The following is a 24,860-nucleotide window of genomic DNA, read 5'->3' as shown; positions in this document are numbered from 1 at the left end:
CATTCCATGCTGCAAAACAAAATTCAAAGGGGAAAAGAGCAACAATGAATGGTCTATGATTCCTCAGATTTGGTCTTGTCCAATCCCACACTGCCAAATCTAACCTTTTTGATATTTCAGCATTTATAAGACACAAAGATGGATTTCAGCAGAAAAAATATTACTAAAGGCTTTTTCCCTTATAATCTTATTGATTTAATATCCTTACCACTTTGGCTGAATGTCAGTGTTACCCTGAGGACTACTATTGCAAATTTGAACACAATTTATTTATTTATTATGCCACTCAAAATATTAGCCACTGGAAATGAATAAAGTTTGAGTCTTGCAATGTTCCCATTTAAAGTTATTTTTCTAATTTGAATAATGCTGGTAATTGCTATGGTAATCAGGGCCAAGAAGCAAAATTCAGGCGACCAAAGGCAGAAGCACACATGGCGTTATTGTCTTTCTGTTTCTGTGAAGTACAGTAACACGCAGCTCATTAAATGTGGGTCAACTTCCCTACTTAACCTTTGGAATGGAAGCACCTGATCACTATCATTTATCAAGAAGCCAAATCCTCTCTCCTGTGACTGCTTCTGCTCCAAATGGCCAGTTTATGCCAATGCGAGGACATTTACAAATACACGAGGCATATGCTGTGGGAATCTATGGCAGTAAAAACGGATCAGTACACAGACTCCACTCCTTAGTGCTCAAGAGTACCTTAAGAGTCTCCAGCTATAGACTGATCCAGAACCAGTCAGCTGCACGATCCATCCCCCAGTCGTTGAAAAACAGGGACTTGGGTATGATGAGGGGCGAGTTTCTATGGGGGTGGTTACAACGTGTATCAACGTTCACTCTCCCTCTCTCTGAGGGTATATAAGTGAGTAGTCCCGAGGTGGTCCATGGATAGTATATCTGTAGATATGAACTATTCACACACCAAAGGCATTACCGATGCTGGCTTATGGCTAAATGCCATATGAAGCCTCTCTAGTGGATCCATTTTTCTTAAATGCTCTGTGCTTGAGAGTTATGGTATTATCGAGTAACACTTAATGCGCCTCTAACCACTTCTGGGTGGCTTCTCTTCCTTATACTCTCCATCTCGCACAAATTGATGTGGAAAACTGCTGATTTAAAGTCTTCCCGGCTTTTTTGGAGGCCAGTGTCTTTACGATTCGCTCGCTACGACCCGTGCAATCTCCTCTGTATCTCTTTGCAAGACACCTTCAACATTGTGCATCTCGCTTCGCCAACATATCTCAGGCCCGAGTATATGCGTGGGCTCTTTGGATTCCTCTCATGTTGTAGACCAAGCTTGCTTGGAAGTGTGCGCTGCAGAAAGTGGAGGGCGCGATTCCTGTTCTCTCACATTGAGGCGGACACTGTCGCAGTTGCTTGAGGTCCACACACTGTGTCTGGAATTTTTCGTTTGTGTATTTGATCAAATATGAGAAGGAATACTGAACTAGCTGCTCAACGCCTCCACTAAGGGTCAATTATCAAGGGATTATAATAAGAGAGAGTGTAGCTTCTACGCACTACTTTATGTGTGGAATTTAGGAGGGTCAAAAGCTGTGGATTTCCCTACTGGTTCCATATGTATTCCTCTGAACATCGCATCGTGAGTCGGTGAGGACATAGTGCAAACTCTGTATATGTGTGCGCTGTTGTAGAGAGTGTGTATGTATCTCGCCGAAGAGGAGGTTAGTTAGTCACTACCCTAAAAATAATACGGGTACAGAGAGACATAGAAGGCATGTGAGGCTGAAGCAACCTATCGCCAGGCCCAGAAAAGGTGGACGTACGCACCACTCGTTTTTTATCATAGCCTTCTGGTATGTAGATGACTGTAGATTTACTAAGAGTCACATATCGCTGAAAATTAGTCTCAGGCTATTAGGTTGATCGCATGTTGGCACGATCTCTGTGTATACCCAGGAAGAGAGCTTACTACAGGTATGAGTGAATGTCAAAGAAAGCACGCATAGAGGTATTAAGGCGTGAGAACCGTGGCAACTAAGAAGTAAGTTGGCGCTGGGTGTAACTTTCAGTAAGAGTTCGATTGGCATCATATTGTCAACTGAATGATCACTATACTACTGATAGGACGGAGGGTGCTGTATGAAATAAGAACTAGGAAATCAGTGTCTGAGAGACGTAGCACCTTGGATGTTGTAGGGGTGGTGTGGGGAAATCTTTGAACCTTTCTGGCGTTGCCCTGATCTTGGTATAGCACAAGCATTGACAGTGTCTTAAACTGCATATACGCCTGGCTCCAGGTTTGATTTTATCTATCTAGACTTTTAAGATTTTGCTACAGGTGTGTGTGCTATGGAGGTGCAAATGTGAGTGTGTGCATACCAGGACGCAGCCAGATATACCTCAGAGGTTGATTTTCTTCAGGGCTGTTCACTTTGTGTTTTTGAGACTTATCACTGAGGTTGACTGATCAAATTGGCTGGCTGGCCAGCAAGCCTAAGAACCCAGTCTCTTGTTACCCAGCACTTGGTTTTATGAGCATTCATCACACCAACCTTGCCTTTTTTACTGGTTCTGAAGAGAAACTCAAGTCCACATGCCTGAACAGAAGCATTTTATTGATAAGCCGTTCTGTTTTGAAGGATTTGTGTATGAGATTGCTATCCTGATACCATTCTTGCAATAACCTCAGAGGAACATCAGATGGTGTGCTGAGACAGGCAGAGCTCAGAATCTAGACAAAACTACTGCATTCTAGCCTCAACCACCCACTTGTTAAGAAAAAAAAAAGCTTTGGTCAAGTTTACCATATCTCTTAAAACTTCTACATCCATATGACAGGACTAGAAATCCCCAGTGACATGGGTGGTGAGGTGAAATGACATTGAAGTGGTCCCAGCAGAGTTTTCATTGAAGGTCAAGAGGCTAGAAAGAGTGATGCGCAGTCACTGCTGGAGGGACATTGGCAGGTGCAAGAGCCACAGGCACTCACAGTGAGAGGCATTAAGTTCCCCCAGGCCAGTGACATTCTTGACAATTCATCTAAGGAGGCTGAAAATAAAGCAAACGTGTGAACTGCACATCACACAATGACTCCAGAGAAATCTCAGTGCACCAGTGCGGTTAATTCACATAACCTACAAGACACATATAATGGACTATATATCCTATACTTAATTCACAAATGAAAATAGAGATGATGGTGTAACTTTAACCACAAAACAGTTTGTGAGGATCAAGAGCAAAAATGCAGGTAAAGAATTTAGAAAGTGTTTGGTACCTAGTAAATTGCAGTGTTATTTGGTATAATTACTGTTAAGCAATACAGACTCAATTAAAATAGTAAGTACTTGCCTGTGAGAGTTATGAAACATTGTGCATATAGGATACAGAAGAGGCAGAATGATACCAATATAAGCAATATCAAGAGTGAGTTCAGCTTCTCAATGCTATAGGAGTCAGGAGTTCCACATCCAGGTAGCCTTCATAAAGAAGCTGGCAATTCAACCATGTTGAGAAACTTAGGTTTACTTGTGTTTTCTTCCATTTTCCATGTGAAATGCCCCCATAGGCACACGTGTTTGAACACCCAGTCACTAACTGATGACACTGTTTGGGAGGTTATGAAGCTGTGAGGGGTCTTGCCTGGCTGACTGAGATAGGTTACTGGGGGAAACCTTTGGAAGTATAACCCAGCCCTGGTTCTATCTAGTGCTCTACTACCTAAGCTTACCCCCTGCCACCCCAGACAGAGCCAGCCTAGCTGCCATGCCTTCTCAGCCATAATGGACCATATCCCTGAACTGTGAGCCAAAATAAACCTCTCCTCCCATAAATTGCTTCCTGTCAGGTATTTGGTCACAGTGATGAGAAAAGGTAATCAGTTTATCTACCTCCTGTGATTCAAGTTCAAAGCTCAAATGGACAGAAACTATATAGACGTGTTATAGTCACCACAGCTGTTACTGCACAGACTTGTACACAGTCAAAGGCTATGAAACAGAGATGCATGTTGCTCATAATATGAACTGTGGTGTCTTTATCCAAGTAGGATAAAGTGTCTTTATACTAACCTTCAAAGTAATAATACAGTGTAACTTGGTGAACAAGCTTACTTACTCTTTAAGTTGTTTTGCGCTAAATTTACACACATTTATCAACCACAAGGGACTTGAACAAACTCCAGGCAGTACTGTAAGCATGCCTTGCAATTCAAATTATAAAACTAATCAGGGACTACATAAATTGCTCAGTGGGTAAGGCATTTTCCAAGCACTGTGAACTAGAGTTTAGAACCCTGGCTGGGTGGGTATGGTGGCCTCCCTGTAATCCCAGCACACAGGAGGCAGAGACCAGGATCCTTGGTGCAAGCCGACTAGACAGACTAAGGGAATCAATGATCTCTAGGTTAAAGAGAGACTCTGACTCAGTATATAAGGTAGAGAACAATCATGAAGGTTTCTGAGATCTTCATCTGGTCCCCACATGTACACCCACACCGTGCAAGCATACATAAATACATATACACACATACTGCATATACATGCAACATGCAGAAAAAATGACTAATCAAATGCAAGTTCAAATCTGAGCACTTGAGCTACTTCTAGTGTAATCCCAGTTGTCAGGGTGGAAAGCAAATGAAATCACTGCAAGACCTGTTGAGTGAAGTTTGCAATAAACAAAGTTGACTACATTAGCATCATGCAATTAAATGATGAAACTCCAGTGTCCAATTAGACAACTATGTTTCCCTGTAAGAATCCCAAATTCTTGTCTTCCTTCTGAGTCCCATATAAACAAGAATAATGTCATTTATATACACAAATTCAACTACAAAAACTACATACAGATTGTGTCACTTAAAATAGCCCCACTGTGGAGATAGCAGACAAGTAAAGGGTTTTCTTGGGGAAATGGAAAATGGAAAATAAAGGACAAAAAAGCTCAGGCTGGAGAGAATGGCTCAGAGGTTAAAAGCACTGGCTGCCTCTTCCAGAGAGTTCAAGTCTCAGCAACCACATGGTGGCTCATCTAAAATAAGATCTGGTGCCCTCTTCTGGCGTGCAGGCATATATGCTGGCAAAACACTGTATACATAATAAATAAAATCTTTTTAAAAAATTGACTTTAAAAAAAGAGCAGAAAAGCTCAAAGCCAACTACCTTAACTTTTTCTAAATCCAACATCTTTTTTCTTTTTCCCCAATGATTCTTGAAAGTCTGAAAATAAAATAATTAATAATAATAATAATAATAACTTGTTCAAAACCCAGGAAAACACATAAGCTACAAAAAACACATAAACATTCTGTCAAATTATCCTTTGCAAAACCCATTTGTAAAGTGCTCTAAGGGCTGGAGGGGGCAGGTAGCTTAGATAGTAAAGTGTTTACCATACAAGTATGAGTTCAGCCCTCTATATCCATCTATGATCCCAGAGATGGTAACACAGTGCTAGGAATGCAGAGAGGGAAGATCCCTGGTTTTTGCTGGCTGGTCTGTCCTCAAATACCAGAGAAGTTCCCTGTCTCTCTTCCTAGTGAATGTAGAAACTCAAGTCTGCACAAGGTATAAGAATACATGGCAAATGAGAGTTCAGCCCTAAATAATAAACCATATTTATACAACCCATGTAAATATCCCATTCCCTGTAAGGCTCCAGGAACATTAAGGAAGAGGGAGACAAAAAAAATAAGAGCCAAAAATAGGAAGAAGAGTAGAGGAATGTCATCTTCTGGGTGGGACACAATCATTGCAACATGAACTCATGGCATCTGAGGCCTGAACTGAATCTACACAAGAATGAACCCCAAATAGTCAGGTATGAAAAAGGAGAGTCCAGGAGGCCCTACACCTCATCACTGAGCTACTTGTTAATGGTAGATTCAGGAAGCATCATTGCCTTCAGATGTGCACCCACTGATGACTCCATCAGGCTCCAGTGGATAATTCCAACCCAGTTGTCACATAGTCAGCCCTGGAAACTAAATGAGTCACCAATCAAAACCAAACCCAAGGTGAGTCTGAGGAAGGGACTAATAGGGGTGAGTGAGAGTTGACAGCGATGGGAGGAGATAAGGAGGGTACTGGAGAGTAATCAGAATACATTCCTATATGTTATAAATACATATTGTTGTCAAATAACAAAATTAATCAATAAAAACTGGGTACAGCTCCTGGGGAATGACACCTGAAGTTGTTCTCCAGTTTCCATGTGTGTGTGCATGCATACACACATCCTCATGCACGCATGTGAACATACAAATAGAGAGTAAATAAATAAAAGTAACTGGGGACAATAATTGAAATGTGCATGTTTAAGCCTTGTAGGGTAACACATGCCTGAAATCCCTGCACCAGGGAGGCTGAGGTTTGAGTTTAAGGCTAGCCTGACTACACAGAAGGATATTGTCTAGAAAAAAAAAAACATATGATAGATCAATACATAAAAGAAGACAAAGAGAATGAATAGATGATAGATAGACAGACAGATGATTACCAAACACAAAGGTAGTGTACATCTCTGAATATTCAAAATCCTAAGTGAACTGGACCCCATAGCATAGATTCAGCCTCAGGAGTCTGAGACAAGAGGATTTGACCCCAAGAATTCAAGACTAGCCTAATTCAGTATAGTGAGTCTCCATCTCAAAACAAAAAGAATAAACACCAAATTTGTCCTGACATATTGAGGAGGATAAGAATCCATAATGAACCTGACTCCAGAACAACATGTTCTGGTGTCCTTCTTAGAGGCAGAGACATGGACTTGGGGGAGATGGGGTATTAGGGAGGTGGGGTATTAGGGAAAGTGGGGATTATAAGTAGAAGTCAGCTACTTGTTATGATCTTCAAAGGGAAGTGAAGAGTCTCAGGTTGGAGCCATGAGCAAGACTCGTTAAAGTGATCACAGAAAGTAACTTTGGTTACATCAAAGAAATAAATCTTAATGCACAACTGAAAAGCTGTCTTTATTTTAATGAGTTCACCACCCAAAGAAAGAAAAGTTAGAGAAATCCTTGATTTGTTTTTCTCTCTCTTCTTCTTCTTCTTCCAGTCACCTTTGTGAAACATTAGTTAAGAAACGTGCTTAGTATAAAGTGTATGGATTCTTCAAAGGTATTTTCCAAAATAACAAAGAGAGAAAGGTTACAGCAAAGGAGATTCTAAGTAGGGAATGCCCTCACAGAGCCTACTTGGGCCAGAGACAGCAGCTGTCTTGTCTGTTTGGAGTCTTTGCCCAGGCATGAGGGGTTAAAGCAACTACAGTCTGTACATCTGCCATAGCTGAGGCCCATCTGATGAGATATGGAGCAACATTCAATAGGTGTTTTATTGAGGATAGCTTTGCACCCAAGTTAGGAAATCTCAAAACAAATCCCAGAGCACTCAAATTCTCTTCATAGTGGTCCAAGGTCATCTGAAACAAAGAAGATAAACAACCCATGCTTTGTGTCTCTTCATCCATGTGAATCCACAAGGCAGAAATTAAAATTCCATACAAGTGAAGCTTCCATAATGGCTGCTTTCATATTGAAAATGCTTACAGCTGGCCATCAAGAAAGCAGAGAACCTGATCCCTGAAATCTGGGACACCCCACCCAGGCCACCCACAAAAAACTGCCTCCAGTACTGAAGACATCCTAATTTGACACAAGATTGAAGAAGGTAAATTGTCATCTGGACCTTTCACAGTTATCATGTCAGCTACAGATTAGCTAGCTTCTTATGGGGCCACCACACAGGTCACCAAAAGATCCACTGGATGTACCATATCAGCCAGTTATTTTCTACCCACAGTGTTGCGAGTCTGTATGGTATGTGAGAGCAGATGACGTCCTGAGTGAATGTGTATTATTGACATGAATGGCTATGTCAAGAATCCGAATGCCTCAGACCCATAGAAATGGCAAGACCCTTCCCTGGTGAAGCTCAGGGGAATAGCAAAGCCTCCCCCTGGTCTGAGTACTGATGGATGTTGACATTGTGTACAGAAAGAATCAACCACAGCTTCATCTTCTGGATGACTACAGCCTTAGATTCTCCGCTACAGAGATTAGTTAACCCACCTCCTCATCCAGTGTATGTAATAAACACAATGAGTTTCTGGGATGCTGATATGTCTCCATCAGAGCACACAGCCCACCTGTTTCTGGATTTTCTGCACATGTGTCTATCATTTCTTCATTCTCATTGCCACGGTCAGGTCAGTTCCAAAGCTGTACGGATCTCAGTACTGAAGACTATTCAGTTTTCTTGAGCTTGATATTAAGGTTTTATTTGTCTTTATAGTTCATTCCTTTTCTCTCTAATGTCCTTGCTGTAACCTATAACCCCCACATCAGTGGCTTAATATGAATTAAACTATATAGCTCACAACATAGGAGTAACATTGTCTCTCTGCCTCTTGTAGTAGTATCATGAGGAATTACCTCCCCTAGAGGAAGGAAGGAAGAAGAGAGAAACAGGCTGGGGTGCAGGAGGGAAAGACATTATAGAGAAAGAGCTGTAGAAGACAAGGAGCATCTCTTAAGCATGTGAGGGCCTTGCCTACCTAAAAAATGGTAAATATCATTTTCTTCCAACACTATGAGACAGTCCTAGCCTCCATGGCTCTACAGTGCTAGGAGCAAGGAATGGTAGTGTATCAAAGATTGAGAAAACATTCCTATTGGCAAACACCATCCCTGCAAACCCTATTGATGCACATGTTTTGGGTTCTAATTTATGAAGCAGCAGAAAGGTGATTGGTATAGTACCATCTGTAACTGTCAGACTAAGGTATAATAGATGATGTTATTTGGGTGACTCTGTGTTTTTGATCTATGTTGTAGATGAATGCCTCTGTCCTCTCTAAATCCATATGTTAGAACCCCAGTGCCAATGTGACTGTATTTGGAGTGAGTATTAAGGTTAAATGAAGTCATAGAAGTAGGGTCCTAATCCAAATGCATCTTGCACATATAAGAAGAAACACTGAAGGACAGTGGCTATGGCTAAGTTAATATAGTGCTTGCTTAACACACACACACACACAACACACACACACACACACACACACACACACACGTGAAGATCCAGCTTCATTCTTCAGCACTAGTTTTTAAAATAGGGCATGAGCCGAGCATGGTGTGCAATCCTTTAATCCCAGCACTTGGGAAGCAGAGCCAGGTGGATCTCTGTGAGTTTGAGGCCAGCCTGGACTACAGATCGAGATCTAGGACAGGCACCAAAACTACACAGAGAAACCCTATCTAAAAAAAAAAAAAAACAGGACTTAGGTATATGTCTTGGGGAATAGAGGCAAATCAGAAGTCCAAGGTCATGATTAACTACAAAGTGAGTTTGAGATGAGTCTAGAATATAGGAGACTCTGCCTCAAAAATATGTATGTGGTAAGACACACCAAAAGATCTCTCTCCCTCTCTCTCCTCCCTCCCTCCCTCCGTCCCTCCCTCCTCCCCTCCCTCCCTCCCTCCCTCCCTCCCTCCTCTCTCTCTCTCTCTCTCTCTCTCTCTCTCTCTCTCTCTCTCTCGCTCGCTCGCTCGCTCGCTCTCGCTCTCGCGCTCTCTCTCCCTCTCTTCCTCTTCCAGGGAGAAGTAAATGTCACCCTGGTGGGTGATCCTGAAGCATCAATGGTGGCTTCAGATAGAATGGATGTTACCCTGCTAGGATCTGTAGCTAGAATTTTCCTGCCTCGCCCAGAGTCAGAACAAATCTCTGTCACCCACCAGTCCCACAGCCGCTCAGACACAACAAGTAAACACAGAGACTTATATTGCTTACAAACTGTATGGATATAGCAGACTTCTTGATAACTGTTCTTTATAGCTTAAATCAATCCTATATACCTATAAATCTATACCTTGCCATGTGGCTCGTGGCTTACCAGCATCTTCACATGCTGCTTGTCCTGGTGGCAGCTGGCAGTGACTCCCTCCACCTTCCTGTTGTCTCAATTCTCCCTCTGATAGTCCGCCTATACTTCCTGCCTGGCCACTGACCAATCAGTGTTTTATTTATTGACCAATCAGAGCAATTTGACATACAGACCATCCCACAACAAGGGTCTGAACTTACTTGGGACCAAGTGTCTCTTTGTCATTTGGACGTGAGAAATATCTACTCTATGTCTGTTTCACCATTGTATTATGGGAGCACATCACTTGTTTGGTTTCAAGTTCATGGCTAGGGAGGAATTTTATCATATGTTGAGCTATACTTGGCATCCCACCCATACATTGTTTAATTGTTATTTAAAATGGACTCTAGGCTTGAGACTTTAACACTGATGCTGGACTGAGTTAATACTATGGGCTGTTGTGAGGAATGTATGTGTTTCATCACGCAAAAGAACATGACTAGGAGGTGGACAGAATGCTATTGACTGAGTGGGTGCCCCTATTACATGTGTTGAAGCCCTAAGTGCTGAAGTGACTATATTTGAAAGTGGGGCCTTAGAGGAAGTAGCCAAAGTCAAACAAATCAGGGCCCTAATTCCATGGGTTAGTGTCCTTAAAGGAGAGACACCAGAATGCTTATTCTTGCTTTCTCACTTTATTCACACACAGCAAGAGAGGCTATGGAGCACACAGAAGGGTGGCGATGCACACAAGCTAAGAGAAGAAGCTTAGCATGAAATTGATTTGATTGCTCACACCTTAATCTCGGATGGCCCTCCAGCCTTCAGAAAATGAGAAAGGGCATGTCTGTTGTTTAAGCCAGGAAGTCTATAGGAATCTGCTATGCAGGGCCTGCAGACAAAGACTGTATGTTACAGCTGAAAGGAATGTCAAGGGTCACTAACAAAGCAAATTATCCGCTTTTCCCTGAAAATTTTAGCCTTTAGACAGCCACTCATATGTCCATTTAGTTCACTCCTGAAGATTTTATGAATTATATTCTCAGTCATCCATTCAAGAAGTGCACCATTGTCCATGACGTCCATGACCACACATTGTGCTACAGCAGAGCAAAGAAAGTGCAAAGTGCACAATAGCAATGATCCCCAATCTAAAGGTAGCATTAGGTATATTGTGTCATTAAAAATATGAAACTGATTTTAAAAAATCACACAAGATTGCTTTAATTTCACATGGCTATTGTAGTCAGACTTTTTCATCAGGACCACAAGCTCACAAATAGCAATACAGAGACTTATTATTAATTATGAAAGCTTGACCAATATTTAGGCTTGTTTCTAATTAGTTCTTATAACTTAAATTAACCTGTTTCTATTAATCTACATCCTGTCACATGGCTCATGGCTTGTTACCTCTCCTTCTACATGTCTTGCTTGTTCTCCATCTCTTGTCTCTCAGCATCTTCTCACAACTCCGCTTTCTCTCTGCTCCCAAAATCCTGCCTAACTATTGGCTGGTTAGCTTTTTATTCAGCCAATCACATTTCTTCACCCAGTGTAAAGAAATATTCCACGTCAGGCAGTGGTGGCGCACGCCTTTAATCCCAGCACTCGGAGGCAGAGCCAGGCAGATCTCTGTGAGTTCGAGGCCAGCCTGGGCTACCAAGTGAGCTCCAGGAAAAGCGCAAAGCTACGCAGAGAAAACCCTGTCTCGAAAAAAAAAAAAAAAAAAGAAAAAGAAATATTCCACAACAGATATTATTGTCCTTCTAAGCATTGGTGGACTGCAGACATGAGAAAAAACATCTAAAATAATGCAAACAATGAATAATTTTGGATTTTACATTTTATTACATTTTATTTGTATATATGTGTCTATGTGGGAAAGGGTGTACATCCATGGCACACACATGGAATCCAGAAGACAACTTGTGGCCATTGGTTCTCTCATATATGTTCTGGGAATAGAACCCAGGTCAATAAGCTTGGAGGTAAGTAAGGCCTTCACCCACTGAGCCATCTCACCAGTCTGTAGGACTTAAAGGACCAAGACAGAGTAGCATACAACAGATTAATAAGCAGGTATGGCAGCCGGGGTATTTATGTGTGTTGAGAGGATGAAGCCCCCACCTACCCGCCCTGTCAGGCAACAGTTACTGACGACCATGACCTGGCCTTCCCAAGGCTGAGTGTGGAATGCCAGGGTCTGTAGCCTAATAATTAGGAGCTGTATCTCAGGCCTCCTGGAGGTAACCAGATAAGGGAAACCCTGCCCCATGAACAGTCCCGCTATGCTGTTTTCTCAGTCCGAAGCCATCTGTGCTAGCTAGAGGTCTCTGTCACTCTGTGAACAGCACCTGAAGTCCCAATGGCCCATGTGCTTTGCCAAACCAAGTGAGTCGAGGAACCCATCATCTGTGGAAATGCTGAGATCCGAACCAAATGTGATTTGTTCTGCTTCAGCATTCCTCAAATGACTCCATTAGGGGATCGCTGCGGCTCAGGCTAATTAACTCATAATGGCGCAAAGCATCCTGGGATACCAGCCCAGAGGGTGTCAAGGGATCTTGGGCCTTCTGTGTACACCCTGACCCTCCTCAGGATGACAGTACACATTCAGTTATGTCCAGTTACAAACAAGGCGCAGGTGGAACTAAGCCTGTGGGAAGTCTTAAGACATCAATCATCCTTCTTGCTGGAGTAATTAGGTTACCAAAACAGCAAGGAAGGCCTAAGTCATATTGGGAGTGGGGTTAAATTCTGTGTGTGTTGCATCCTGGCCAGGTGGCTTTGGTGGCACCACTTCAGTAACTAAAGAGGATAAAGTAGTACCTTCTTTGGGGGATTAAATGAGATAATGCATACAAAGGCCCCAAGCCTCTGTTTGTCTGTTTGTGTTTCCTCCCACTCCTAAGACAGAGAGAGTGATATTTAGATTTCCAAAATGAAGTTGGTCTTTCTGTAATCTATGTAATTACTCAGTGTTTGGAGGGAGTCTTGTTCTGGGGACTTCAGCAGTAGCCCTATCAAGCACATGCAAAAAGAGTTAAGAAATGTCTCCTGTTAGGCCTTGTCATCTTCAAACACTAAAATATTTCATGATCAAAAGAAAGGACAATTAAATATGCTGTTTAGAATAACTCTAAGGAAAACAATGTCCAATGCCAAGAAAGATTTTAAAAGACACACACATGCTCTGCTCTTTAATAGACTTGGGAAAGAGATTAACATGCATGAAAAATTAGAAACTGATCCCCAAGATAAAAAAAAAAATCATAGGTCAGGTGGAGATGACAGGATGTCATTGAGGCCTCCAGAGTAGGACAGTCATTCCCAAACGATGGAAGTTCAGGGAGGCACCTGACAGTAACATATCTGCTGGTGTCTTCCAGAGTTGAGCAGGGGAGGAGGACAAATTCATTCTGCCACCTGAGAAATGGAAATATGAAAAAGGAAACACAAGAAATCCCACTCTCTTCCCTCAAGGTTCAGTCTACATCAAGCATCATCTTCAAACCAAGCCTTTCTCAATGCTCTGACCAAATGGGAACCAGCAGGAATTATGGGTATAGATGCTACAGGCTCAGGATCCAGGGTGGAGAGCATCGTTCAATTTCCCAAACCTGCACAAGACCTCAAAACATAAGGTCTTGCATGGAATTAGGACTCTATAGGCCAGGCCTGAGCCATCAAATCTGGGTTCCAGGAGAACATCCCCTTTGAAGATGCCTGGTAGCTCTGGAAACATAAAAGAGATGGCCCCATGCCCACCACACAGCCCTTGTGATGGGGGCTTCTCTATTCACTGAGAAGCTGTTTGGGTCATTTTCTCTCATTCTGAGCACTTGACAGCATCTGTACCCCTAGGAGGAGGAACTGTGCATGTCAAACAAATGCTGAGTCCCTTCCTATCTCCAGCTCAAAACTAGGTTTCCAAGTTCTTGAGATAGCACAGGTAGCGAGATTTGACATCAGACCTCTCTCTTAGATGGGGATGACGCCACCCTCCTTGATCATAGTGAGGATCGGGGCCTGCTGTGAAGGCTGCTTCCTAGTGTGCCACTGAGGACATTCACATGTGACCCATGATGCTGTCATTAAAACAGCCCCCTTTTTTTCAAATTAATAGTTGAGCTCAAAAACAAGTAGAAAATTAAGGAAATCCATATATTGTAGCTTCAATGTGAAAGGCATCGCATAAACTCACATGTACAAACACTTGGTCCTCAAGAGGTGGAGCCTTCCTGGAGAAAGTAGAACTCTTAGAGCAGGATTTGAGGATTTTTTCTAACCTGGCCTCATTTCCTATTCATTCTATTCTTTCTGATTGTGAACATAACACTTCTTCTGCCATGTCGTGCCCCACCATGATGGACTGTGGCTCCTGCAACTATAAACTGAAATAAACCCCGCCTTCCTTAAGTTATTTCTTGTCAGGTGGTTGGTCACAGCAATCAGAAAGGGAGTTAATGGATTGTGCCTCTGTGGAAAAAAATAGCTATCTCTCTACAGCCTGAAGTGGAAGAACAGTGGCAGAGCACAGCAGAGGGACAGTGTACCCAAATCACAGGCAATAACTGTGACTGCAACCATATGGAGAAAAGATCTTTGTGGATGCAATCAGGTTAAGGGGGTTAAGATGAGCTCTTCCTCTCTGTGAGTTCGAGGCCAGCCTGGGCTACCAAGTGAGTTCCAGGAAAAGGCGCAAAGCTACACAGAGAATCCCTGTCTCGAAAAACAAAAAAAAAAGATGAGCTCTTCCTGGATAATTTATGTGACATGAACTCAGTGCAAAGCGAGATACAGGAGACAGAAGAGGAAAAGACAAGGGCATAGAGAGAAAGCCATAGGAAAACAGAGGCTGTGATGGAGCCTCATGCCAGCATCTCAGAAGCAACTTAAAGGAGAAAGGGTTTTTTTTGCCTTACAGTTCCTGGAGCTGCCATCCATCTCAGCAGGGAAGGCACGGAGCTCATGTGGCCAATCACCACGCTGGGTTCACAGTCAAGAACACCAGAGATAGGATCATGCTATAAACCTCAAGGCCTCCCCTCGTGACAAACTGTAGGGCACCAGGCACTGGAGGAGGCAAGAAGGATCTTCTATTGACACCCTTCAAGGAAGGGCAGCCCTGTGACACATGAATCTTGGGATTCAGCCTCCAGAACCATGATACAATAAGATTTTACTGTTCCAAGAACCCTAGTTACAGTCTTCCTAGCACCATGTCTTAGCACATAGTGTTTAGAAATGTAGGCTTTAGACCTCAGTCTCTAAGACATAAAAGGACAGGGCAATCCCAAGACAATCCAGGATTTATTGTTAAAATTCTCTCTCTGGCAAAACCCCTGGAGGTCAGGGTCTCTCACCAAACAGCTTGAGTGGAAGAAGAGCTAGGGAGAAGCCACCTAAACAAAAGTCCCAGAAAACTCAGGGCTTGCCTTTTTCCTACCCACCCAGCACTACAGCCACTTAGGGAGAACCCAATTTGTGGAGTATCTGTCCTTTACAGGGTTTCCATAGTGATTTATAAAGCATTTCAAAACACAAGCACCTGCCATGAAGTGACAGTAGCAAAGAAAAGACCTTCAAATCCCAGAAACTGTGCTAAAAAGACGCAGCCCTGGCCCTCCCCACTGCCCACCCTTCATCAATGAAGAATTAGGGGGATATGTCAGGTTATTTTTGTGGACAGCATTGTTTCCTGAGGCAGCCCTGTTTGCACATGAACACATTTTATTGCATACAAATGAAATCTTTAACCTGCCAATTTATCTCTTAGTTTTATATAGCAGATGTCTAAACATCAGTTGCCTGCACAATATCAATGTGCACATGACAGAAGCATTAATATCAACTCACTAAAACAAAAAAAAGCTGGTTTGATTTTTGATATTTTTATTTGGTTGCATAAAGATTTGGTCAATACCTGCAAGGACCAGGGACAATAATGATAAGAATAACAGTTGCAGCATCATTATTGAGCATTTACCAAGTGTGGTGCACTATGCTAAGCATCTAAGAAGTGATAATCCATTTAATCATTCCCAAAACATGATCAGATGAAAATTAAAAGGATGACCTTGTAAATTGGTTAAACGGGGCTCAGAGGTTTTGAATGACTTATCCCAGCTCATGGGCTGCAGATTTGGGATTCCAACCAAATTTCTATGCTGCTTGTGACAGTCACATCATGCCAGCTTCCCTAGTGAAAAGGCATTCCATAATTAGAACACAGGGTTGCCGCTGCAGGACCTGGAGGAGAGGTGGCCACAGAGTCACACCTTCTAGGCCTTGATACTTACCATACACATGCTGCTTTAATAGAAATGTGAGCTGGCCTTAGGATAAGTTGGTGTACATGCACTTGTGTGTATGTGTGTGTATGTATAAATGTATATGCTTATGTGTATAGATATACATGTATATGTGTGTATACATGTGTGCCTGCATGCATGTGTACAGTACTCATCGTGTATTGTGAGTGCATATATATTTGTGTGTACATGTGTGTGCATGTGTATGCTATGTGTACTACATGCTGTATGTGTTCATGTGTACATACTTTGTTGTGGGTTCATCTGTCTGAAGGTGAGAGGGAGGTTATGGCACAAGGAGAGCTGTGGTGAACAGGTCTCCAGAAGAGTAGCCTGAGGTGTTCTGGCGACTTAAACACTGGTCTCTGATTCTGAAACAGTAGTTTCTCAATCTGTGGTTAACGACCCCTTTGGGGTCATATATCAGATATCCTGCATATCAGATAGCTACATTATAAATCTTAACAGTAGGAAAATTACAGTTATAAAGTGTAACAAGAAACTTTATAGTTGGGGGTCACCACAACATGAGGAACTGTATTAAAGGGCAGCATTAGGAAGATTAAGAATCACTGTCTAAAAGAAAGTAGACCAAGAATGAATGTAATCCCCTACACACAAGTCTTTCAGGATGTCTCCCATCAAGTTTCACCTGACTGTCCCCCCTGAGATTGCTGCTATGCAGGACAAAAATAAGAAGGAACTGTATGTTTTCACGTAAAGGTTGCCTGCTCAGTCAAGAGCACAAGGCAGGCACCTGCTCAGATACAGTGAAGTGCCCTGATCAGCCCCGGAAGTGTCCTGCTCAGACCCAGGGTGGGGACCTGCTCAGACACAGAGAAGTGACCTGATCAGACACAGAGAATTGCCCTGCTCAGACCCAAGGTAGAGACCTGCTCAGACCCAGGGAATGACCTGATCAGACACAGGGAAGTGCCCTGCTCAGGCACAGGGAAGTGCCCAGCTCATACACAGGACAGGGACCTGCTCAGACACAGCGAAGTGCCCTGATCAGACACAGGGAAGTGATCTGATCAGGGAAGTGCCTGCTCAGACCCAGGGAAAGTGACCTGATCAGACACAGGGAAGTGATCTGCTCAGACACAGGGCAGGGACCTGCTCAGACACAGGAAAGTACCCAGCTCAGACACAGGGCAAAGACCTATTTAAACATGTGATATGAACCTGCTTGCACACAGGGCAAGCACCAGCTTAGACACAAGACAAGCTCAGACACAAGACAAGGGCCTACTCAGATGTGGAGTGGGAACTTCTCAGACAGGAGGTAGGAACCTGCCCAGAAACAGAGCAAGGATCAAGTCAGGCACAAGCTGGTATTTCAGCAAAGGCAATGCTGGGGGTTACTTCCTCACACTCAGCGCAACTCCTTGCTAAAGTCCTGGACCAGGGAGAAGCAGACAGCAGACAAGTGGGGCCTCCTCAGGAGGACTTCGTGAGGCAGAGCTGAGGAGAGGGATATGCAACAGCCAGCTGTCACAAGTTGCTTCTGTCCACCACATCGAAGAGCACTGATGCTTGTGTCTTACAGGATTTTGCAGACTCTGTGTCCCAGCTGGTCACACAGAAGTTCCGTGAACTGACAGTCGGCCTGACATCTGTATATGCCCGCCACAAAACACTGGCAGGAATCGTCATGACAAAAGGTAATTACCTTTCTTTTCCTATGGGAATTTTTGTCTCCATAAAAAGAAATGTTATTATTAACCTGGTCCTAGCAGACAAAGGATGCTTCCTACCACATGGAGATGGACAAAGGAAGACAATGTAGAATACAAAGGTATTAGTGGCCACCTGTTACTACCAGAACAACCCCACTGGCAATATTGTGAAAACTTTTGATACTTCTCTTGATTCCCATGAATTCCATAAGATGATTATGCATGCCCTTACTTTCAAGAATGGTGCCAGTATTTGTAAAAGCTGGAATCAGACACCAGGCTACCACATAAGTCACTTGAAGCTGATAGATAAGGAGGTGCCTGATTCTCTGTCCCCTCTAAGGTGCCTAAGACTGCTGACTGGTGATATCACTTACACAGAACAGAAGGATGGAGCCAGTGTGTACAAGAGAAGTCAGGTGTGGAGGTGGACCGTCCAAGGGATGCTGGCTGTCAAAGTACCTTCTTCTCTCACCACGGACTACTGTCAGGGGGCCCTTTTCAGTGTACACTCTGCACATTCATTCCCACCAGTAGAAGGCGGTGAGAAAAGAGTGGAGGGGAACGCCAAAGGGACATAAGAGGACACGAAGGAACAAAGAAGTGATGCAGCAGGGACAAAAAGGAACATGAAAGACAGCAAGGACATATGGGAATGCAGTCGGGACGCAGTGCACAGCAGACACGGAGAAACATGGCAGACAGGGAAAGACACAAAGGGACATGGAGAACAAGGAAGATACAGAGGGATACAAGACACCTCGGTACATTTTAAAGTAGCTGCCTCCTGAGTGTTTTAAGATCCTCTTGCTGGGGTAGAAACTACTGGGTGAAGATCCTCCCTCTTATCCAGGCTCGTCATTCCAATCTGCTCAGAGAAATAGAATTCCATTCTAAAAAAAAATGACAAGGCCTGTTAGGAGGTCACTCACTGCTACTATATGCCAGGTAGGGAGAAAATGATGATTGGATTTGAATAATCCGATTTCTGAAATTTTCTAATTACTAAGCAAATGTAACTAATCCTTAGGTTATGTAAATCCAAACATTTTTATTTCCAAAGTAAAGAATGATTATCATACAATAAAAATTATTTTGGAGCAATAAAAGTCACACTCACATGTGACTTTGTGTAAGTAGGCAACTTCTAGGGCTGAAAAACTATTTGGTGTCCAAATTATTTACACTTAAAAAATGAAAAAAAAAAAAAATCAAATGACTGTCAGAGTTTCCCTGTCATTCCAGACACCTGGGAATCACTCTAATATCCAAGAGCAATGGAACAGGAAAACAAGCTCTCAGGCCCCATCATATGCCTGGTACAGTGTACATGATCCAGCCTTTCTATTCCTGCATCTTAGCAAAGTGGAAATCACAATGCTTCCTCACAGTGTAATTTGTAAGATAAAGTGCATCAAATGCTTTGCAAGGGGAAAATCACTCTATAGACACAATATTCTGTTCTAGGGCGAAGCAATTTGCTTTTTTCAGTGATATCATTGTATGTGGTGTCATGCATAAGCCTGAGCCATTGTGAGGGCTGCCTCCCCTCCCTTCACACATTGAATGACACCTGTCCCTGTAAAACAGGAAATGTTCTAAATCCAGGGCTGAGACAACCTCTGCCAAGATCACCACTGTTGGGTACAGTCTTGTCTCTACCCACCACCAATCCTCTTCCCACTTACCACCATTCTATATGAGAAGACTCAACCTCTCATTTGAAATCTAATGGCCCATTGAGGGAGCCAAAATGAATCCAGCTCCATCTACAGCTAGCGTGACTCAAGGCTGGTTATTTGTCCTTTCTAGGACTTAGTTTCCTCACTCATAAAAATGAGACTAATGTAAGGAATACCTACCTAGTAGGGTTACTATGAAGGTTAAATGTGTGTATGTGTAATACACTTGGAAAAGGCTTGCTGGTTAAGTTTTACTTTCAACTTGACACAGCCTAGACTCACCTAGAAAGTTTTTTTATGCTTTTGTTGATTTATTGAGAAGTTAATACAATATATTTTAATCATATCCTTTTCTCTCCACCAACTCTTCCCAGATCCATCTATCTTTATGCTTCTTTGTATTTTTCTCTCTCTCTTAAAAAAAAAAAAAGCACACGCACACACAAAACACAAACAAACATGGAGTGTGAACTGTGTTGGTCAAGGGTCTTAATGGAAGATTATCTAGATTAGTTCATCCTGTGGGCTTGTCTGTGTGTCTTTTTTTAAAAAAATTGATTTTTTAATTGATATAGGAAGACCCAGCCTATTGTGAGTGGACCTTTCCTAGACAGGGGTTCCTGAACAGTATAAGAGATAAAAAATTTAGATGACATCTAGTAGGTAAAGAAATAGGCCCTTACACATGTATGTGTCTCTACTCTTCACTGTGGATGTGATGTGACTAGCTGCTGGAGTTCTTGCCTTGACTTTCCCTCAATGATAGACTATAACCTGAATTGTAAGCTGAACAAACCCTTTCTCCTCTAAACTGCTTTTTGCCAAGATATTTATCATAGCAACAGAATGAAACTAGAAAAGAGATCTAACTCATAATAAGAAACACATAATGTGCATTGTAGTCATGCTATCTTTGATGCACATGTTATTAGCTGGGTGCCAACAATACTAACGTTCTGGGGAAATAGCAAAAAATAAAACTGACCAAGTGCCTACTCTTGTGAATCTGATATTCAACTGGGGAATGTGTCACTTATAAAAAACAACAAAAAACCAATACAAAATAATCCTAAGAAAGTATCATAAACAGAGTCAGAAACACACAAACAAAACATTGGCAATTTTTAAAAATGTGAAGTGCCTCATCGGTTTCTGCCAGGACAATTCAGCAGGAAAAGTAAGACAGAGAGAGGAGAGAGAGAGAGAGAGAGAGAGAGGAGAGAGAGAGAGAGAGAGAGAGAAGAAGAAGAAGGAGGAGGAGGAGGAGAGGAGGAGGAGGAGAAGGAGGGGGAGGAGAGAGGGAGAAGAGAGAGAGAGAGAGAGAGAGAGAGAGAAGAGAGAAGAGAGAGAGAGAGAGGGAGGGAGACTCCTCTTTTCCCTTGTGCAATACATGTCCACATTCAAAAGTCTACATGAGTGTGACTCTGTGAGTTGGTTTTCAACAGTTTCCAGCTCTGAGTATCTTTCCACTTTCATAGGAAACTGAAAATAGCAATTTTTGGAAGCTATCTTGAGACTTCACGTGAAAAAAAGTTACATTTTACAATGCTTATGAAAAGATAATGCTTCAGTTGCCAGCAAGCACACTATTTTCTACACAGATGATGATTTATTTATGTGAACTAAATTCAGTATGTGAAAGAGAGTCTTTACAAGGTAAGGCTTTGTAACCAGTCATCTGTGAGCCCTGCGATATCAATTGTTTGGAATTTGCTTTCCTGTTATAAAGGGAATAGTTAATAAACTTTGATTTAGAAAAGATTTATAAAGAATATGCAATGTAATGAATAAAAAATATTTGTAAATATTCACTTACTCAAAATTTGTGTGCCATGTAAACTTAATTCATGTTTCAGTTATTCAAGCAAATGCCCAAGGAATTCTAAGAAAGAGTGATGTGCATGCTATACCAATTACAATGCAATAAATTAAACTGATTCTGAAATGAATTTCATTCAACTTTCACTATTTGTAGAAGGAATATTATATTTTTAGCCATTATGAGGAATACTATTGGGAAAATATATACTTATGAACAGGCTGATTTTTTTAATCTTCATCTAATTAGCCCAATCATGTGGTAAAAAATCAAAATAGCAAAGAACTTATGAATAAAAACTAATATTCCCCAATTTCATTGTTCTCCATTTCTATCCAATAGAATTTGTTTTATTAATCCTTTGAGAATTTCTGCATACACAAAATGTTTTGATCATATTCATCCATAACTCCTTCAAGATCCTACCCTATTCCCAACTTCAGTCCATAACTTTTTAAACCACTAAGTCCAATTTGTGCTAAACCTATGTGCATGGGTTGTAGGGCCATCCACTGAAGTGTGATCAACCTACCAGCAGCCACAGCCTTAAAGAAAACTATCTCTCTCCCAGAAGTCATCCATTGTCAATAACCCCTTAGCTGGAGTGGGGACTTATGAGCATCTTCCTACTCGGTGCTGGAATATTAGCTGGCTTATTCTTGTACAGGTCTTGTGCAAGACACCACAGCTGCTGTGAGTTCTTGAGTGCAGCATTCCTGTTGTTTCAGAAGACACTGTTCCATACTGGTCCTCTCTTCTGGCTTTTTCAATCTTTCCACCTCACTCTTGCACAATATTCCCTGACCCTTAGGGAGCGGGGCTATAATATAGATGCCTCTTTATGGCTGAGCACCCCCTAAAACACTTATTCTTTGTGCTTTGACCAGTTGTGAGTTTTTATATGAACCACCATCCACTATAAAAAGAAGTTTCTTTGTAAGGACTGAGAGCTACATCTATATTCTACCCAGTTTGTTAATTTGTTCCCAGAACTCCAAATACACTATTAATTCTAAATATCTATATTTTCAACTCTAGCTAGTATCTATTAAGCAATGTTTTTGCAATCTAATACTCCATCTTTTGTGATTTTTGTAGTTATAATTTTATGCTATTACTAAGTATGTGTTATTTTATCCAATTTGGATTGTACAGCTTCCTATTCTGGTAGTTCAGCCTGATAGCCATTCAGCCTTTTACTTACTAGCCAAACTCTCGCAACTATAATTTTTAAAATAATAGAATCATAACTGTTAATGCTTATATTCTAATTAACTCTCCCATATTTTGAGTACCACTAAGAGTTGAAAAAACAATAGCCCAACATGTGCATAAGTAGGCAATTGTGCATAACTAGGCACAGAACCAGGCTGTGACCCTGAATTTTATTTCATTCTCTACCAACACAATTCTTCAAGAGAGAGCAACTCTCTTATCCGGGTCACAGATACTCACTTCTGTCACTAACTCAAAATCATGTCACTTATTTAATTATATTCCTGGCTAGATCTTCTCATGTAAATCTTCAAGTATGTATCTTTTTCCTAATGTCTTAATTTTCTTTTTTTTTTTACTTAAAAAGGGAAGCAAAAAAAATGACCCTTTAACACATTTACTAAGTCATGTAGCTTATTAATCAGAATGTCCACAGAATCAACCCATGTCTTCCACTGACAACACCATCAGAGCTCTGTCCCCCAGGACCCTGGCACACCACTTCTAATCTAAAGCCCTGGCTCCAAAATCAATGCCTTTCATCTCTGCCACTTTTTTTCCCCCCGTTTTTTTCTTTATGAAGAAATTTTTTATTCATTTTACATACAGATCTTCCTCTTGTCCCTCCTCCCGCTCCCCCCCCCAGCCTCCTTCCCCAATCCACCCTTTATCCCCTCCTCTGAAAAAGTAAGTCCTCACATAGTGAGTTAGCAAAGCCTGGTACATTCAGTTGAGGCAGGTCCAACCCCCTCGCCCCTGCATCAAGGCTGTGTAAGGTATCCCACCATAGGTAATGGGCTCCAAAAAGCTAGCTCATGCACCAGGGATAGATCCTGATCCCACTGCCAGGGGCCCCTCAAAACAGACCAAGTTACATAACTGTCTCACTTATGCAGAGGGCCTAGTCCAATCCCATGGAAGCTTCACAGTTGTTGGTCTAAAGTTCATGAGTTCCCACTAGTTTGGTTTGGTTGTCTCTGTAGGTTTTTCCATCATGATCTTGATGCCCCTTGCTCATAGAATCCCTCTTCTCTCTCTTCCACTGGACTCCTGGAGCTCAGCCTGGTGCTTGGTTGTGGATCTCTGCATCTGGTTCCATCAGTTACTGGATGAAACCTCTATAGTGACAGCTAGGGTATTCATCAATCTGATTACTGGGTAGGCAAGCTCAGGCACCCTCTCCACTATTACTAGTAGTCTAAGCTGGAGTTATCCTTGTGGATTCCTGGGAACTTCCCTAGCACCAAATTTCTCCCTATCCCCATGATGTCTCCCTCTATCAAGATATCTCTTTCATTGCTCTCCCACACCATCCCTGTTCTAGCTTGACCATCCTGTTCCCTTATGTTCTCATCCCCCATCCCCTACACTCCATTGCCTCCCCACCCTCAGTTTACTCAAGAGATCTCATCTATCGTCCCTTCCCAGGGTTATCCATACATCCCTCGTAGGGGTCTCCTTGTTAGCTAACTTCTCTGGAGCTATGATTTGTAGTCTTGTTATCTTTTGCTTTACATCTAGTATCCACTTATGAGTGAGTACATACCATGTCTGTCCTTCTGAGTCTGGGTTACCTCACTCGGGATGATATCTTCTAGTTCCATCCATTTGCCTACAAATTTCATGATGTCATTGTTTGTTACTGCTGAGTAGTACTCCATTGCTATCATCAAAAAAAGAAATTCAGACTGAAGAAATGGCTCCTTATTTTAGAGTACTTGTTCTTGCAAAAGATCCAGGTTTGGTTGCCATCACTGGCATGGTAGCTCATAACCATAATTCCAATTCCAGGGATCTGGCAACCTCTTCTGAAATCCTCAAGCACAAGGCACCACGGTACACATACAGACATACACACAGGCAAACATTCATACACATAAAATAAATAAATTTTAAATTCATTTAAAGAAAAGGCATTCCATTTTTTAAAATATGCACAAGAAAGCCCAAGTGTGATGGCATGCCTATAACCTGAACACTTAGGAGCCTGAGGCCAGTGGGGTATTAAGAGTTTGAGGACAGTCTGGACAACATAGTGAGTTCTGTACCAGCCAGGACTACAGGGAAAGATCTGTCTCAAGATTAAAAAAAAATGAGCATAGGAGAACTTTGTGAATAATGTCTTGAGTTGGTTCTCATACTGCCTTAATAGCTATTCTGAGCAAGGTGACTTACATCTTGACAGCATCAGTCAGCCAAGCAGTCAAGGGTGTGGCTTTACGAAGTAAGTCTAGTATTTCCATAATAAAGTGGTTGTTGAAGAAGCAATCAATCATGTCCATTTTAAGTCCTTCCTGAAAAGCAGCCAGGT

At 42.1% G+C, this 24,860-nt stretch overlaps 1 protein-coding gene across 1 annotated transcript in view; it reads left to right on the top strand.

The window, feature by feature from the left end:
- The first annotated feature begins 17,462 nt into the window (after positions 1-17,462).
- The window catches only part of LOC114707801 (double-stranded RNA-specific editase B2-like), a 46,835-nt gene continuing 39,437 nt past the window's right edge, over positions 17,463-24,860 (top strand). Inside the window, exon 1 of the mRNA XM_037205949.1 lies at positions 17,463-17,818. Within this exon, the coding sequence (XP_037061844.1) occupies positions 17,809-17,818 (10 nt within the window). The 5' untranslated portion in view covers positions 17,463-17,808. The remainder of the gene's footprint in view (positions 17,819-24,860) is intronic.

Source organism: Peromyscus leucopus, chromosome 5, assembly GCF_004664715.2.
Source record: "Peromyscus leucopus breed LL Stock chromosome 5, UCI_PerLeu_2.1, whole genome shotgun sequence".
Classification (NCBI taxonomy): domain Eukaryota; kingdom Metazoa; phylum Chordata; class Mammalia; order Rodentia; family Cricetidae; genus Peromyscus; species Peromyscus leucopus.
Note: the sequence above shows the minus strand (reverse complement) of the source record. Positions and strands in the feature narration are given on the sequence as shown.